Genomic DNA, 18,637 nt, shown 5'->3' on the forward strand with positions numbered 1-18,637 from the left:
TGGAGGAGAGCATCTAGGCGACCATATCGTCCAATCCCCTAACGACAATATGCAATTGTTTATGATCCGGTGGTAAGGACGGGGGATCCTCGTTGGCGGAAGGTCAACGACACGTGGAGGTTAAAGGTCAAGAGATTCAACCCTGAGACCCGACCGACCGGACGAAGCAGGCCGACCGACTGGACGAAGCAGGCCGACCGGCCGGGAATCCCCCGAGCCGAATGAAAGACAACCCGACTAGGGGTCGGGTTTCCGATGCTCAAGGTAAAAAGGTTTTATGGCCAAGCGGGCTGTCCGTTCGGCCGGGCACGAGGCAACAAAGAGGCAGGAGCAATTTCATCCGAGTATACGACCGGGAGTCCTCCCGGTCGGACCGATACCTACAACCGGGGCAGAAGGGATATGCCTGCCGAGCGTCCGAACCGCTCGGCCTTGGAACAAACAAGCGACGCAAGAGACAAAGGAGACAGGGGATAACATCATCCTCGAGACGTCTGCCGTCGACAAACAGCAGAGTTAGCGGCCGAGCCGTACACATGATCATACGGCGGAAGCTTCCACCGTCACATTCGGGATATACTCGGACGATTGTGGAATGACGTCAGGGGTACTTTTCTGACACGGGCTCGTTAAGATATGTTTGGGGAAGCATGCATGCATCGAGAAGCGTGTCCGCACCTCCTCGGGGTCCTATATAAGGACCCCCAGATGTCGACGAAGGTATGCACAAATCTTCACTGTAGCCATAGTTACGCTGCCTCTCTCATTTCTCGTTGCCTGACTTGAGCGTCGGAGGGCCGTCACCGGGAAACCCCTCCCGGCTCGGCTTCTTTGCAGGTTCGCCGGAGATCTACACTACCAGTCAGAGACAGCGGAACGTGTCACGTTCCCAGCGTCCGTCGACTCAGCGCTCGGATAGGATCAGATTATCTTAAAGAGAAAGTGAACCTTACTGGCCTAGCTGGTCCTTTCACTAAGTGATATAATCAATTCAGGGGATAAAACCTGATATGTTAACATGGAGTGCAATAAGGAGGCAGGTGCAAGATTTAGAATGGGGAGAGGTGATAAGAAAATGTAGTAAAGGTGCAATGAGGCAGGTGCAAGATTTATAAGGAGGCAGGTGCAAGAATCCAGTGCACAACTTAAATTCCTCCCTCAATGCATTCACCCAAGCAACAGGATAGCACAAGTACAAATTTTAGGTACCGTGGACATGCTTAGCACCAAAATTGACTCAGTACAGTGAATACATGTTTCATGCACACAAATGACACCCATGAGATGATAGCGCTTCTTCAGGTGAAAGATGCAGTGTTCCTGGTTTCAGGAAAATAGGGTACATGAAGACGAGGAATACTAATTGGCTACTCCAACACTTGTACCAAATTTTAAAAAGAGTCGAAAGCATTTGAAATTGAATATATGAAGTCTAAGAAACCCGTGCCCTTGAGAAGACCTTTACCAGTTAAAAGCTCAAAGTCAATCAACAATAAGAAACCAATTATGGCCACCTTCCCATTTAGCAATTCATTTTTGCCAGTGAAACCGAAGCCTTCAAAATCCTCGTCCACTACCATTTTAACCTACAAGAAATAGCTGCATCGTAAATTAATGATACTAATTTCAAATATCAACTTCTAGCATAAGGGAAGTAGCTAATAAAAATGAAAATAGTATTTTCTTTCCACTGCTTCCACAATAAATCTGAAGAAAGAATGGAAAAAAGCAAACTTTCAACTGATCTGTTAACACCTGACGGACATACGATATGGCAATTAGTTCAGATGTATAAACCACTAAGTCCAGAGTGGAACAAACCCATCTTGATTTAAGGGCCTCTGGGATAGACTGACTTATCAAAGTAGATATGTTCCAAATTTAGCTTATGTCAGGTAGAATATGTCATTCTACTTGTCTCCTCTGAACAAGCAAGGTATCTCACTTCAAGTATCATGGATGAAATGAAATGGGACGTTCAGAACAAAAAGAGATAAACATTGTTAAAGATCATTTAAAAAGTACCTTACGAAATACAAGCAATCAAGTTCTACTCAACATACTCAACATAAATGATATGCAGTCAAGTCTTTAGTTCAAAAAAAAAGTAATGAAAAGTGAAAGATAATATTTAACGAACAAAACCATAGAACCTGTCCAAGACTTAATGGATGTTGCAATCAAACAAGTAAAAATTGTTGGATATTGGAACCTTAATGGACCAATATCGGTTTTGTGGAAAAATCGGAATGTCATCAATAGATAGAAGTCATAATTGACTTCAAAATTGAAATCTACGTTTCGCGTAGATAGATTTAGACTATTAATTTGCTCAAAACCGATTAAAGGTGAATGAGAAATTAATTGTTTAAAGTCGGCCCAAATAAACATTAATTACTCATTAATGATATATAAGGAAATGCATGGGAGAATAGTCCCATATCGAAAATTTTCGATGGGCATTCTTTGCTTATTAATGATGCTGTGTTAATGGAGTTAACTCAGAAAAAGACCAAGTGCTCTCTTCTCAGGGCGAGCAGGTGCTCGCACCTGTGAGCCCGCCACCCGCCACGTGCGCAATGGGCGCTTTGTAGGCGCACTTTGCACTTCTGCTCCAGATGACATTGCAGTGCCTACGCGACACTCGGGTGACGTATCAAACTCGTATCTGACATGACAATGCCTATGTGGCATCCATGTCGACAAGAAGAGATGACTGGACTGTTGATTGGGGCAAACGGATGGCTACCGTTGATCAAAGAGGTGTGATGGATCGGCGGTGATGCGATCTGGAGCGTTAGATCGCGAATAGTCACGATCTGACCACTTGGGATGAGACTTGATCTGAAGCGTTAGATCGAATGGAGCAGTAGATTCAAATCCGATGGCTGATGACAATAGGCGAGATCTGAGGGTCACAACTCTTCAGATCTGATGGATGAGATTAAAGTGGAATATGTGAAGGGTTATAACTCTTCAGAATGGACGATCCAGATCGATCCAACCCAAAGAACACATCCACTCACCCAAAAGGCATTCAACCTCTTCATTTGGTATAAATAGAACCCTCCAGATGCTGGAAAATTCATTCGAATCATCGAATTCATCTATTCTACTCTCTCTTGAGCATTCATCTCATCTTGTGCATAAAGAGTCCAAATAGCCTACGAGAAGGTTCGCTGGTTTCGGAATTCGGAGTGCTATGATTCCGAGACGTTCGTCGTTGTATCTTGGGAACGAATTGCTGCTATCCGTTAGCACCGTAGCGGAGCAATATCATTTACGGAGATCGTGTCGAACACTAGCCTCGACGATCAATATCAGTTTGCGCACTCCGGGAGATACCGGTCCCAACAAAAATATCATCAAAAACCATTCATTATCATTTTAGAAAAGTAATACTCCCACTTTCACTTCGGCCATCCCCTTTCTTCACCTCTTTTTAAGGCCAATTTCTCCAAAGGAGCACATAGTTCACTAGGATCTTTTTCCAGAAAAGGACTTGAATATTTTAATTGAGACTCTCAAGAGGGCACTGGTAATGGACTTTAATATACTAATTGAGACTCAAAGAAGATACTCGTAAATGATTTATTTAGCCAAGATAACTAATTTTGAGCCATCAAGGTGTTAAACACTTTGGTAACCTTGATAGTCTTCCACTTGTCAAAAGATGAAATGATTATATTCCTTAGATTCCTAAAAAATCATGTGTTTTCATCTCTACTGTCGAAGTAGTGCAAGGTTCTTTGCAAAAGCACCTCAGTTAGGAAAGACTTTGATGACCTTACACTTCAAAAACCTAAAACGAGACCATGATTATGCTCTTTGGTCTTAGAAAGTGATATATGATTATGTTTCTATGGTGGGAGTAATATACAATCACCAATCTCTTTTTGCAAAAACACCTTAATATCATTGCACTACTCATATCATAAAATGAAAGCAGAAATGAATTTTCAAGAACATAAAGAGTAACAATATGGTGTCATTTTATGTTTTGGACAAGTGTTGGGCCATCAAAGTGATTTTATAAGCACACCTTGACATTGCTCATATAACAAAAATAAAAGTAGATATGAGTTTTGTTGAATCTACGAAGCAGAAATATAATCTCATTTTAATTTTAGACAAGTGCAAGGTCATCAAGGTATTTTTTTTTGCAAAAACACCTTAATTATCCTAGGGTGCTTCTATGATAAAATTGAAAGCATATATGAATTCTTAAGAGTAACAGTGGTCTCAGTTTAGGTTGTTGACAAAGGCAAGCAGATGAAGGTGTATTCAACTTCTCAATGTGTTTTTACAAAAGCACTTTGAACTACTCGTATTGTCAAAATGAAAGCAGACATGAATGTTCAGTGTAAGGAGTAGAAGTATAATATCATTTTATTTTATTTGCAAAAACCTGATAGCTTAAAATAAGTCATTTTAGCAAAAACAAACTGTATCAACATGTTCCTTCTCAGTTTTTTTTTTTTTTTGTACAACAGAATAATTTAGAATAAAAAATGACGATGAAGGTGATTTTAGGGAAAAAAAAACACCTTATCGGTCCTTCTAAAACTGCTGTAACTTGAAACTAATTTTATTTTGTAATTTGTCTCCCAAATCCAACAGTAATTTTATTTTATTTTATATGTCCAAAATGATAAAATCTAACCTTTAAAATAAATTAGAAAGAAAAAAATTTTAATTCTTTGATATCAGAGTATTTTAGGTATGTGAAAAAGGGAGATGTGTGATCTGAAGAAAGATAAAATGTGGCGCACCATTTTGGAAAAAAAAAAACATAACACACATGCCCTTTTAACAAAGAGGACAGTCCAGTTCACGAAGCTCCCACCAATGCAAGGTCCTAGAGAAGAATCTATTGTACGCAATCTCACTGAACTTTGCAAGAGGTTGTTTCCCAGACTCGAACCCGTGACCTCTAGGTCACACCATAACAACTTTACCATTGCACCAAGGCTTTCCTTTAAATACTTTTATTGCAACTAAAATAAAAATGTTTTATTTAGTATTATGTTCGAGGGATCTTGGCTCTTTTGTATGTTATTTAGGGTAAAGTTCAATCCTAAAGTATGAGGTTTGACGTAGCATGGGTAACATTAATTAAGTTACTAGTAACTTACTCATCTAATTTTATAAATCATTTTTGTTGGCAACAATTTACCATGTTAGATTAAACTATTACAATTTTCATAGCATGAACTATTTGCTAGTCTTATGTCAATCAATAAGTACACTTAGAACAAACTTTCCATCAAAATATCACACATCAAATCCCTAAATTTTCAACAAACCAAACATCATCTAGCTCTGCAAGTGCTTTGGTTATTTGGATTGCCAAGGCAGAATGGTGCATGAGGATTAAGTAAGATCCTTGGTTTGAATATGGAGAATGTTGAGGTTCTCAAATAGTCATAACTTCCTTATCCATGGGATGCTTTTCAAGAAGTTAAAGGGAATTTAGAATTTGATAATTTGATATAAAACTGGTTCACAATTGATGTGATGGCATGTCAATTTAGTTTATAAGTTGGTCGGTCATGGAACTCTATACGATAGGGCATCGTTCTATGTTTTAAGCTTCATTGAGATGGCTAGTTCGTATCACCATTTTTTTAGGTTTAGTCATTTAGATGTACAAAGATTTGCTAAGATGGTTGTAGTTGCCATAGTATACAAATACAAAGGTGAGTGCCGCTTTAATTTCTGAACTAGTACATGAGTTTCTTTATAAAATGAAAAGGTGTTGGCTCCTTTTGACAATAGGGTATATTCTTAGTTCGCCATCATACCAACTGATCTGGTACATAAATAGGAATTAGAAGCAGGAGAAGTGATAAGAGATGTAGAGGAAATAGTTTGAGAAAAAAAAAGTAACTTGTTTTCCAAGTCTCAGTAAATCTTCTTATAGTCTCCCTGCAATTTTTAGAGTTTCAACTTTGAACAAGTCTTAAAACAAAAGTTTTGGAATCCCATGTCAATCTTTAAGTTTCCCATGCAAACCTTGGAAGTTAGGGGCCTTCATATACTTTGTTTTCTGCATCTAAAATAATTTCTTCTAAAGCCCATAGAGATAGATGGTTCTCCACCACAACTCCATTTTTTTTCTCTTGTTAATACTTCACCTATTCTATGCTCAAGGGATGAAAGAATGAAATCGGCAGATCAATAGCAATTCACTGAGGTCTCACATCTGATAACATAGAGTTAACATGTTAGGCTATAGATTAGAGTGAGAAATCATCTTTGCAAGTCTCCTAGCCTATATGTTGGGTATAGATGATTTATATTTCTTCTGGTTACAGGGGGATTATAAACCTTTTAAACAGAAGTACTAGTATATGTGATTGCATGTTGTGCATGCATGAATGTAAAAGACAAATGAAAGACAGAAACCTCTTCCACATTGACATCAGATGCTGTCACCCCAGGTTGAGCTCTGCCGCTGAAAACAATCTCAGCTGATCCCCCAGACCCTCCTCCTCTCATGCTGATATAGATGTTCTGTCCATCTAGTTTGACAGGATACACAAAAAGTTTCCTTAAAGCTGGTGTAAGAACCCTAAGAACTGGGTTTTTTGGATACCATTCCTTGATATCTCCAGTCTGAAGATCAAAAGTACTGTCAGTAGTGGGGCAAATAATGCATCCATCCTGTAAAGAGAAAATAAATTTATTAGGGTAGTTGAGAATTCAATATGCAAAATAACAATAATCTAAAGAGGATCCCAAGGACATCATTGATCACTGCCCAAGATTGCTGGAATACAGACATAAAAGTTAATGAGATGGTAACAAACCATGTAGCTTTTGAGGCAACACTTGGGTACACTATTGAAGCCTACAGATGAAATGGCTTAAACAAGTAGTGTCAAGGGTCTCTAAATCCACTACACCTAATGAGATCATGTGGGAATGGATGAGCCAATGAAAATTTATTATGAAGCTGGCCTACATGTTGCTTCTTTGTCAGGTCAATAATGAGTTTGGCCTCCATGTTAACAGCAAAGAATTATACTATGAGGCATCCTCAATAACAGTAGCTTTTAATTTGGTGCTAATTGGTTTATTTAAAAGTAGATGGTATGTCTAATTGTAAATGGTTTTAATTGCAAGAGTAAATATAGGGAGTTGGTTTATCAAGGATGAAGATAAGAGAAATAGGTTTATCATTTGAGAGTAAGACCAAGTTTATTCGAGTCGATAAAAGAGTTGTAAATTCTTTCTATATAATCATATTATAGAAATAATATCAAACAAATCAAATTACAAACTATTCTTTCTTCTTTATAATCCTCTAAGAATTTGGGTTCTCTTCTCACCACAAATCTAAGGAATTTTTTTCTCCTCTCCAAAGACGAACACTAGTCATCCTCATCCATAGCTGATGGTGTCGCAACTCTCAAATTAACTAGTATCAAGTCATTCCATGGATGAGTAATCTCACCTCAAGCATCCTTATAATGGCTATTTTCAATTCTTCAAAGAGCTTCATCAAACTTATATTGTTGTGGCACATTTATAGACCACTAAAGAAACCCAACATCAAGAAGAGGAAAACTCTACCTTGAATTTTTAGTGCAATGTCACTCTTCGGACCATCATCATTCTCTGCCCTATTACATTAAAAAATAAATGAAATTTAACATTGCTAAAATTTTGCATTGTCTGCACCACTCCCATCCACCCTTCTATTGCTTCACTATCTCCTTTCACTTGGTCGATCTTCATTGGCACTCTCCTTCCTCCCCCTTTCAACATACCACCCCTACATTAATGATGGTGGCCTACGGACAATTAAATTATAAAAACATCACTTTTATTTTGAATCTTATTTTTTTATATAATTGGTAGATTGTAATAACCTATCTTAATAATACTACTACTTTAGTAATGGATCAACTAATACTATTATATAATGATATTGAGACAAAATATTGGCTTTATGGTACAACTAGTAGGTGTTAGGTTTTTGATAGTTGACCTATAGGCAAGTTGATGACTAAACAAGTATATAGGCAGGATGATGGAAACAAACCCACTAGACGTGCTCACTATGAGGATCGATTTGATATATTACCTAGTGTTGTTTATGAGTCTTCTTATACCAGGTGGGTGCAATTGGTCCTTTGACTTGCAATTCCAATGGTCATCTCATAAGAAGAGCAACATATTTTGATACTAATAGGTTGGACCTTTAAAAAGGTTAGTATATACTTACTATAGGTATGATGTAAGCCACCTTATAGAGATGAGTGAGTATTCAATATAGAAAAGAGAAGTGTATGCTATTGTCAGAGTTGATCAGTGATCACTTTAAAAATTGATTCATAGAGAAAGTCAAAGGTTCTCAAGTTGAACATTTTTCAAGTAGCTTGCAACTATATCAAAAATTTTAGGTTGTCTCCTATTAGGATAAACATTAATCCAAGTCCTAAACGCATGTCGTAGTATAAGTTGATATGAGGATTAAATTGCATGACAACCATTGTTGTGGAAAGACTTTTGTGGAACTCCACCACTTCTAAAATAATTAGTCGTACTAATCAAAACTTGTGTACCTAAATCAATGAAGAGAGTCTTCATGCGGATTAAACAAGTTAATCAATTAGGTATGCTAACATTATTTATAAGAGCCTAGAGTCACATGCATAAGGCTCTAACTCTTGGCATAACATACTTGTACCTCTAGAAGAGTTTAAGTGGTTAATTAAGAGATAATTATTAGGGGTGTCAAAAGTGAACCCGACCCGATGACCAGACGACCCAACCCGAGTCGACCCAAAAAAAATCAGGTTCGGGTTAAGCATTTCCGACTTCAGGTCGGGTTCGGAATGGAGGATTTTCGGGTTGAAAATTTTCGAGTTGGGTCGGGTCAAGTTCGGGTTGACCCAAATATAGGGTTTAGTGGATTTTTTGGGGTTAAATCGAATTTTATTTTGAAAATTAAGATGTTTTTATATATATTAATATCAATGTTAGTATAATAATGATGAAATATTGAAATAAAAGTGAAGAATTATAGGGAAAGTAGCAAAAAAAAAGAAGTCATTTTGAATCGGGTTTTAGAGTTATTCAGGTTAGGTTTGGGTTCGGGTTAGGGTTAGGGTTGGTCAGGTTGGAAAATATACTGAGTCTACTTTTTCAATGTTGGTTCAAGATTAAATTCATGATTAGTAAAGATATCAATCTACTCATCTTATGCGCTTTCTACAACATACCATGTAATAACACCTATAACAATTCATTCTAGTCCTAATTATTTGGGGTTAGCTACATAAACCTTATCTCTCTATTGAACCAGCTACAAGGTCATATTCAAATCTCTTGGTATAGGCTAGAAGTTAGAGTTTTTTAGTCTTAACATCTTCAGCTCTAAAGATTTGGCTTGTCTAAATACAAAATACAAAACCTATCCTAGCATATGCATCTTAGCATATTTTCTATCAAATAATAATATCTTGTATTAAATGATGAATTTTATCTCATTTAAATTTTTGCATTTTAAAGTATATTTTTAAAAAATTTTAGATGACGAATTAACTTAAGCCAAACTAAATTTGGTTTTGGGGTTGAATTAAAGTCAAGATTAATTTGGATAGAACTCATTGTGTAGACATGATGATTAAGGTTACTTTGGACTTGTTTTGGCAAGTTTAGAGTCGAACCAAATTTCCACATGGATAGACCAATATCATGTTGGGTTAAGTGGAAATTTTGAATTGTTGGGGTTATATATATTTCCTCCCTTATTCTCTCTCCACATAATCTTCTCACCCGATTCTCTGCCTTCTATTTGTACATGCTATGTCGATGCCACCACCTTTATCATTATGCATGGTCGACCTCAATTGTAGGCATCAATCTCCCCTCTGCCAGCAACCCTCTCTCTCTTTCTCTCATTCACTCTATTAGTTTTGTTGGGACTGAGAGTAGTGGCTGGTTGATATGCTAAAGGGGGATGTCAATAGCTTTTATACCTGTGACATTTCCGCGTAAACAAGATATACAACAGAATTAAGACAAAAAAGCAAAACCAATGCTAAGACACTAATGCACATGGTTTAGAACCCTCATTCCTACTACATGGCCTATGATTCTTCAATGGATGATTCTCTCCCTATTGGAAATTAAAATAGTATTAACTCATAAAAATCATATTGTACAACCCTACTTATAGATGATGCCAGATCTAGAAAATAAGGAAAGAGAACTTGTCGAATCTCCTAAAAAAGAAATATATATATATATATATATATATATATATATATAAGGAAGCTAGACTATTCTACAATACTTTACACTCCCCCTCATGCTAGGTTGTAATGTTGATTAAGCCTAACTTGGACTTTAAATCTTCAAAGTTCTTCCTTGGTAGAGCCTTAGTGAGGATCTCTACTGTTTGAAGACTAGTTGGCAGATGCAGAACTTGATTATTCCCTCTTCTATCTTTACCTTTATGAAGTGACGATAAATCTCCACGTGTTTCATTATATTATGAAGCACTAGGTTCTTTGCAATATTGATAAATGACTGATTGTTACATAACATCATCATAGGCTTTTCAATGACGATCCTTAACTCCTTTAAGAGTCTTTGTAGCTACACCCACTCACATATACCATGTGTTATTTTTCTAATTGCTTCTTGACACAATCAATTGTTTCTTGCTACGCCATGTAATTGAGTTTTCTCACACATATGTGTAGTGGTCGAAAGTTGATCTTCAATCTACTAATGATCTGCTCAATCAGCATCATTGTATATGTTAATGCTTTTGTCTGTTGATTTCCCGAAGTACAAGCCCTTTTTCTGGTATTAATTTTAAATATCTCAAGATCCTATTAACTCCCTCCATATGCCCTTCACTCTATATGTTAATGCTTTTAGCAGTTGATTTCCTGAAAGACAAGCCTTTCTTAGTGTTAGTTTTAAATGTCTTAAGATACTATAGACTGCCTCCATATGCTCTCCATTTGGATTTTTCATGAATTGATTAACCATACTAAGTAGCCAATGTTGGGTCTTGTGTGTAGTAGTTTGTCCACAAGTATCTAATATCTTCCTTTATCAATTGATGCACACTCCTCTTTGATTCCTTGTTTGATTGTTGAGTCCATGAAAGTGTTTGTTGGCTTGCATCTGAGCATTAGTTTCTTTCAAAAGATCTAGAACATATTTTCATTGAGAGACTGAGCTTCCTGTGTTTGACCAAGTTATTTCCATTTCAAGAAAATATCTAAGGATTCCCAAATCTTTGATTTCAAATTTTTTAGCTAGTAGGCTCTTGAGTGTGTTTATCTACTGCATACGATCTACGAGAATAATGTCATCATGTATACAGTAAGGACAACAATTCTCCCTTGAGATGAGCATTTAATAAAAAAGAGTGTGATACACCACACTATTTGGTTACTATAGTAAATCTCTCAAACCAAGCATAGGATTGTGTCAATCTTTTGAAACGGGCCATGCATTGAACCGATCAACACTTCCATCTTCTTTGTATTTAATTGTGAAGATTCATTTGCAACCTACAGAACATTTTCTAAGTGGTAGTTGAGTGATCTTCACGTTGCATTCTTCTTTAGTGCTCAGATCTCTTCTTCAACGGCAACCTTCCATCTCAGTTTTGTGAGAGCTTCTTGTATGGATTTAGGAATTTGTGTTTGATCCAAACTTGCCAAAAAAGTATTATACTTATAAGACAGCCCATGATAAGACACAAAGTTATAGATTGGATATTTTATTCATTCTCTATCACCCTTTCTTTTTGCAATAGGATGATCACCATCTTTGGAAGACTCGGGATTAGAGTTACCTTGTGGATCTTTAGATCTCAAGTCTAGTTCCAATTTTAGATTTGCTCAAGAATATTTTGTGTTCTATCTCTTTTAGTTCTTTTTCCTTCTAAGATATGTGAGAAGGTCTTTACTATTTTCGGATTGATTTTATTGTTTTCAGATTGATTAGTGTTTAGGGAATAAAGACTAATAGTTGGACAAGAGGAAGAGATTGGGAAAGAAGTATTTGGAAGTTCAAGCATTTCTGCGGCGAGTCAAGGTATGGAACCATGGGTTCATTTGGGTGAATAGGGACAGTTTTCATTTGGGTATTCAACCGATTTGATAAAGTGTGGGGAATATCTAGGTCGTTGATCTCAATATTGATATCCCAAAATTGATATTCTTGTGTGAAACTATTTTCCTCCTAAATGTTAGATTTAGGATAATATGGCTAGTATTCAAAAAATGTAACATCCTTGGTATTATGGAATTTTCTTGTAATTGGAGAATAACATTTGTACCCTTTTTGGTATGAAGGATATCCCAAGAAGATGCACTTAATGGCTCGAGGATTAAGTTTTCCCTGATGTTGGTTATGGATATGGACAAAAGCAAAGTAGCCGACAACTTGATAGAGATGAAGAATATAAGATATGTGGCTAGGTGTATTTTAAGAAGAATCTGGCATGGGGTCTAGAATTTTAAGACTCGATAAGGCATTCTATTTATGAGGTAGGTTACGGTGAGAAAGGTTTCCCTCAATATTGTTTTGGAATATGAGGCAGGCTACTTCTAGGATATCTCTGGTTTTCCTTTCGGCTACTTCATTAGTTCATTCTATTAAGGTGCGTCAACACAAGAGCTTAGATGAACAATCCATTGACTTATTAGGTAATCACTAAGAATGGATGCAAAACATTGCTTTGAATTGTTGTTTTCAAAATTTGTATTTTTGTTTGGGATTGAGTTTGAACAATGGTATTGAATTTTTGAAATATCAAACCTATGTCTAATTTGATTTTTCTTTCATTAGAAAAGTGATGTAAGTCTAGTGTGATCATCTATAAATGTAATGAACCAACGAGATCCAATAATATTCTTAACTTAGATGGACCCCACACATGACTATGGATTAATGAAAAAGTTGTGATTCTTTTAGGTAGGTTAGGATAAGAATTTCGAACATATTTTGTAAGTTGATAAATTTTACATTGAAATTCATTTATATTTTATTATTGAAAAGAGATGGGAAAAGGTTCTTGAGATATAGAAAATTTGGATGTCCTAACCTAGAGTGTCGTAACATGATAGCATTGTCCTATTTAAAAAAAAAATAGAAACTAGATTTTGACTTGGTAAATGGCTGTTATTATGACCTTTTCTTTTAGGAGAATCATTATTCACCTCAAGAAAATAAAGCCACAAGCATTCTTTAACAATACCGATCATCCTCCTCGAATCCAAGACCTAGAATTCACAACGTTTTGGAGAAAAATTTGTGACACAATTGTGATCCTGAGTAAGTCTACTAACTGATAGTAAATTGCAGTTTAATTGAGGGACTAAAAGAACATTGGTCGTTTGAAATTTTTACTCTCCCGATCCCAATCACTTTGGGAAGTGTTCTGTGCGCTATAGTGATTGTTATCTTGTGCCATGGGTTATAATTTATTAGTCTATTTATGTCTAGTCATTTGGTTTGAAGCTCCTAAATCTACAATCGATAAATTCAATTAATCTTTTCTAACGCTTAAGGCAATTATTGAATTACCTTTCTACATTAAAGATGTATCCTTAATTATACAGTAAAATTGATTGTTTGTGATTGCTTGATCAATTGCCCCCAAAATCTCCAACTATTCTTTGCTAAAAGGATTGAACTTGGCAAGCATAGAATATTCTAATGTTACATGGCATGGATGAATGTCCTCAAGAAGCAGCTCCACATCAAAACTTTCCTGCATTATAGAAACACCCCTCTTGATCCCCATGTACACTATGGTTTGAATCTCCCAACACTTGCTTTTTGTTTGACTAGGCCAAGACTAGCTACTGCAAAAATTGTCCACATTGTATGTATGATTCATTAGACCATGCATGCATGCTAAATGACTTCACTACGCATGTCCTTTGTGAGGAGCATCTTAGTCGTCACAAATTATTAGATGGTCATGGGCTTGTGTGAGAAGAGTAATCACATGATGGAACAATCAATTGATGAAGGCTTCACTTGGATTATTGATACTATGGCAGGACAAAAAACATCAAGAACATACTTGGTTTTGATCTCACTTTTTACATCATTTTACTGAACCGCGTAAGGAAGTTTCAATATTAATCATTTCACATATCTAACTTTCATAATACCAAACACACCTAGCACATTCCCATTATAGCCCTCCTCCTTTTCACGAAATAATCACGTGGATTTGCATGCGTGCATCTTCAAGTTTTTGCACAAACCTTTATAAGTTTTTAAAAATTCATTGCTCTCAATTTATGCTATCGAATTTAGATTTGAGGGTGTGAATACATTAAGGAGGCTTATAGGAGTACAAAACTGACTGATAAACCTAAAGAACTCCAAGTCACTTTAAATCAAAATCAATGCTCCTACAAACCTCCGTAATGTATCTATGCTTTCATACCTAAATTCGATAGCATAAATTGGGAGCAATGAATTTTTTAATGGGTAGAGTAAAAATTTGGAGAGACGCACACAAACCCACATAATTATTTCGTGGAAAGAAAGATGAGAGGTATAATGGAAATGTGCTATGTATTTTTGGAATTATGAAAGTTAGGTGTGTAAAATGGGTAATACTAAAACTTCCTTGAGCGGTTCACTAAAGTGTTGCACTTTTTATTATTGGACCGCCTACATAATTTTTCTTTCATGCATGCCAATATAACCATCTTGATCATGTTATATATTTGTTAAAAACAATTAAAATGTTTTTTTAATGTAACTCGAATACCAAATTCGAAGAGAATGTTGAATTTCTTTCCGAAATTTGACTTATCATGTATGATAGTCAAAAAGGGAGAAGGAAAACCTCGTCTCTGTGCACATGCATTACGGTGACAAACCATTAGCAACTTGGATAAAGAAATGATGGCAGAAAAGGAACCTGTGTGAGCTTGGCATTGAGGAGGCCTTCGCTGTAAGCTCCTTCGGCCGGCGACCGGTTTTCGATGGCAAAGACCTGGTCTTTGTACCACAGCAGCAAAATGGTTTCGTTATCCTGGATGACCACGCGACGCTCCCCCTTGGGCAACGCGGACAACGGGACGACAGGAAACCAGTTCCTCCCGTCAGTGGTTTCAGGCGCCGCGGGCGCTTTAGGTTCTTCTTCTTCGACCTTGGAAACCTCGGCGGCCTTGCAAGCGAGCCGATCGGCAGTCCGCAGGAGTAGCGGGCGCCGAAAAGGGAGGTGATGGATTGGGCGGATAGAAGAGGGTTTGGGAGGATGGGGGCCAGGAGAAGGGGACAAAAGCGCTGTTCCGATGGCGGAGATCTTGCACGGTGTGCTCATCATCGGAGGTGGAGAAAAAGCTCGTCGGATCTACTTTCTTCGATTACAACTTGGAAGGGCAAGGGCGAAACTCCGAAGGAGTGGTGTGGAAAAAGAAAGGAAAAAAAGGAACCAGAAGAGGAGATAACGCCGGAACCACGAGAATGGGATAAGGAGAGCATGAGGAGCGATTTCGAATTTGAGGAATAGAAGCGGACACATTTATTTCTTTGTTTTGTTTTTTTTAGAAAATGTACCTGTACTCTCAAATCATAATTTCACGCTCCCTAACTAACTAACTAACTAAGCATAATGAAAATCAATTTATTTAATTCGCTCTTATATATTTTTAATATAAAAATTTAAAAATGAGTATAATTTTATTAAATTTAGTAGATTAAATTAGAAATTTAATATATTTTTTTTATCAAGTATGACTTTTTTCCACCGGATAAAAAATATACTATATTCTCTTTAAATTGTGCTCAATTAGATTAGAAATATGTAATATTATGTTTAAATTGTACTAAATTTAGGAGGAATTATATTAAGTGAAAAAAATCATGCTCAATTTAATAAAAAAATATACTCGATTATAGTTAAAATGTTGAATTTGATAAGAATTATATTTACTTTTGGACTTTTTTATACTTAAAAAATATAAGAGGCAATTAGGTAACAATGCTTGTATGAGATAATTGAAGTAAACAAAACTTTGCATACATTGAATGGAAACAAAGTTTTTTAAACATGGGAACTGCATGTAAAGTTGAAGTTGTGGTTAGAGATTTTTCTCCAATTTACTCCTTTTTAATTAGAAATTTATTAATTTTAGGCTAAAATACCTTTAACCCTCTATATTTTCTATCTAGTAACATTTTACCTCCTGTGTTTAAAAAATAACATTTAACCTCTTTGACCCAAAGTCAAATATGAGAAATCTTGTAAAAGTTAATTGTGCCATTTTCTTTTTTTTTTTATCATTTTCAATAAAAATCTCAAGAGGAAAAAAGTACATTAATTAACCATTATATCCTTCGATAAAAATCTCATAAAATTTATACATGCACCAGTATAAATAATAGAAAATAGCAACTCTAAAAGAGATAATCAGTCAAAAACTCATTCTACCACCCTCACTAATTGAAAAAAAAAATAGAATTCTAAATTGATGAATCAAAATCAAATGAAGATGGAATAAAGTTCATCATTAAAAATCTCCTCCTCGTCATCAAATCATACAATGAATAAAAGACAATTATGCCATTGTCTTTTTTTTTTATTATTTTTCGATAATAACCTCAAGAGCGAAAAAATACATTTAATTGATTATTATATCCTTAGTAAAAGCCCTCATTAAATTTATACATGCATCTACATAAACAATAGAAAAACAGAAACTCTAAAAGGGATAACCAACCAAAAACTTATTCCACCACCCTCACCAAATAAAAAAAAGCCAGAATTCTAAATTGATGAACCAAAATCACTCCTACTTAATTGTACTTCACATTTGATGATAAGGAGATTTTTAATAATGAACTTTGTTCCATTTTCATTTAATTTTGATTCATCAATTTAGAATTCTGATTTTTTTTTTAGTTTGGTAAAGATAGTGGAATGAGTTTTTGGCTAGTTATCCATTTCAGAATCGTTGTTTTTCTGTTGTTTATGCTGATGCATGTATGAATTTTGTGAGGATTTATACCGAAGGATATAATAGTTAATTCAATGTGTGTTCCCCTCTTGAGGTTATTATTAAAAATGATAAAAAAGTCAAGGACATAATTATCTCTTATAAGATTTCTCACATTCGACTTTTGATCAAAGGGGGATTAAATGTTATTTTTTAAAATACAGGAGGCAAAATGCTATTAGATAGAAAACACATGGGGTTAAAGGTATTTTAGCCTTAATTTTATCCGATAGCATAGAAATTTTCAAAGAAATATATTGTACAAAATGCCTCGGTTAAAATTCAAGTATTCAATCATGGATTTTTAATTATTTTCAATGACTTTTACAAACTTCATAGAAATCTAGTGGTATCCAAATTAGATTTTTATAGAGTTTAAAAAGTTATTCAAACTTGATTTTTTAAAAACTCTATGAAAATCTTTTGGTATCCAAACTTTTAATATATTCTCATCAATTCTTTTAAAATTCCTTGGGTACAAACTTTATAACACTTGGTACAACTTTAAAAATAAAAAATAAAAAATAAAAAAAATCATTTACTCATCCTTGAGATTTCTATAGAATTTTAACCCTACACGTCTCTCTCTTATTTTGTTTTCTCACCTCTTCAACGTTATAACCCTCTCACACGCACACCTGCAGCAGGACCCTACCGTCATTCCTTTCTTGTAGTCATCGTCGGTGAAGGTCGGCGACGCCCCTCCATATCCTGTCGGCTTCTCTCGACGTCCTCTCCATCTCTCTGTTTCTTCCTCTCTTTCTCATCCTCTTGTGCCGCCATTGCTCATCATGGTTGTCAATTTTCTTCCTCTCTTTCTTCTCTCACAAGACGAGATGTTCCTTTCATTCCAAAAAAAACTACACAATCGAGGGTTATGATCGTCAACTTTCAAATGTATGTTTTTCATGAAATTTTTTGAATCATTATGATAAAATAATCAAAGGTCATATGTGTGTCATGTTTTTTTTTTTGTTTCTCGATGAAATAATGAAGAAATCATGTGGCTAATAAGTGAAAAAATTATTAATGGATACAAGATTTTGGAAGAAGTTTTAATTATCAATTATATTTTATTTTGGTTATAAGTGAAATGATTTTCATAAATTATTAGAGTTTTTTATTTTAATTTCTTGCTTGATATTAGGTGGTTCGTTTAAATGTCAAACATCAACATGTATGAAGTAGAAGAACAAATGGAAGAAGAGGTATTGGAAGAAGAATTAAACGAAAAGCTTAGGTGTTTGTTGGTAGAATTTTATAGAATCGTATGTATATTGATTGAGCATATAACTTATATGTGTAGTGAACATGCCCATCTTCCCTTAAGTAGACAACCAATAATTTCCAAAGTATACAATTATATTCATGGAATATTAAAAGAGGATCCAACACACTTTCGAGAAATTTATAGAATGCACCTTGGTATATTTTTAAAATTGTACAACATCCTTAGAGAAAAAACACCATTGCAAGATATAAGATACATTTGTATTGAAGAAATGATTGCCATGTTTTTACTCGTTGTTAATCACAATACTCGATACTCTTTGATTTATAAACATTTGATTGATCATATTACAATACTAACCAAAACTTTAACAAGGTGTTGAAAGTATTAAATAGCA

General features: G+C 35.4%; 1 protein-coding gene across 1 annotated transcript; it reads right to left on the reverse strand.

The window, feature by feature from the left end:
• Positions 1–1,271: 1,271 nt before the first annotated feature.
• On the reverse strand, positions 1,272–15,488 carry LOC122010365. Its single transcript, XM_042566870.1, has 3 exons — positions 14,930–15,488; positions 6,409–6,666; positions 1,272–1,586 (listed from the first exon to the last, which is right to left on the reverse strand). The coding sequence occupies exons 1-3, from the start codon at positions 15,335–15,337 to the stop codon at positions 1,392–1,394; spliced, it is 861 nt and encodes a 286-aa protein (XP_042422804.1). The 5' UTR covers positions 15,338–15,488; the 3' UTR covers positions 1,272–1,391.
• Between the last annotated feature and the right edge of the window lie 3,149 nt (positions 15,489–18,637).

This window comes from Zingiber officinale, chromosome 8A, assembly GCF_018446385.1.
Source record: "Zingiber officinale cultivar Zhangliang chromosome 8A, Zo_v1.1, whole genome shotgun sequence".
Lineage (NCBI taxonomy): Eukaryota > Viridiplantae > Streptophyta > Magnoliopsida > Zingiberales > Zingiberaceae > Zingiber > Zingiber officinale.

Bases quoted from the DNA above. Each gene is read 5' to 3' on its own strand.
- LOC122010365 (XM_042566870.1), bottom strand. From the start codon at position 15,337: ATGATGAGCACACCGTGCAAGATCTCCGCCATCGGAACAGCGCTTTTG. The intron at 6,667-14,929 runs GTTCCTTTTCTG...TTCTCTTTACAG, and splicing joins TCAATGCCAAGCTCACACAG to GATGGATGCATTATTTGCCC. The intron at 1,587-6,408 runs GTTTCTGTCTTT...TATTTCTTGTAG, and splicing joins CTGATGTCAATGTGGAAGAG to GTTAAAATGGTAGTGGACGA.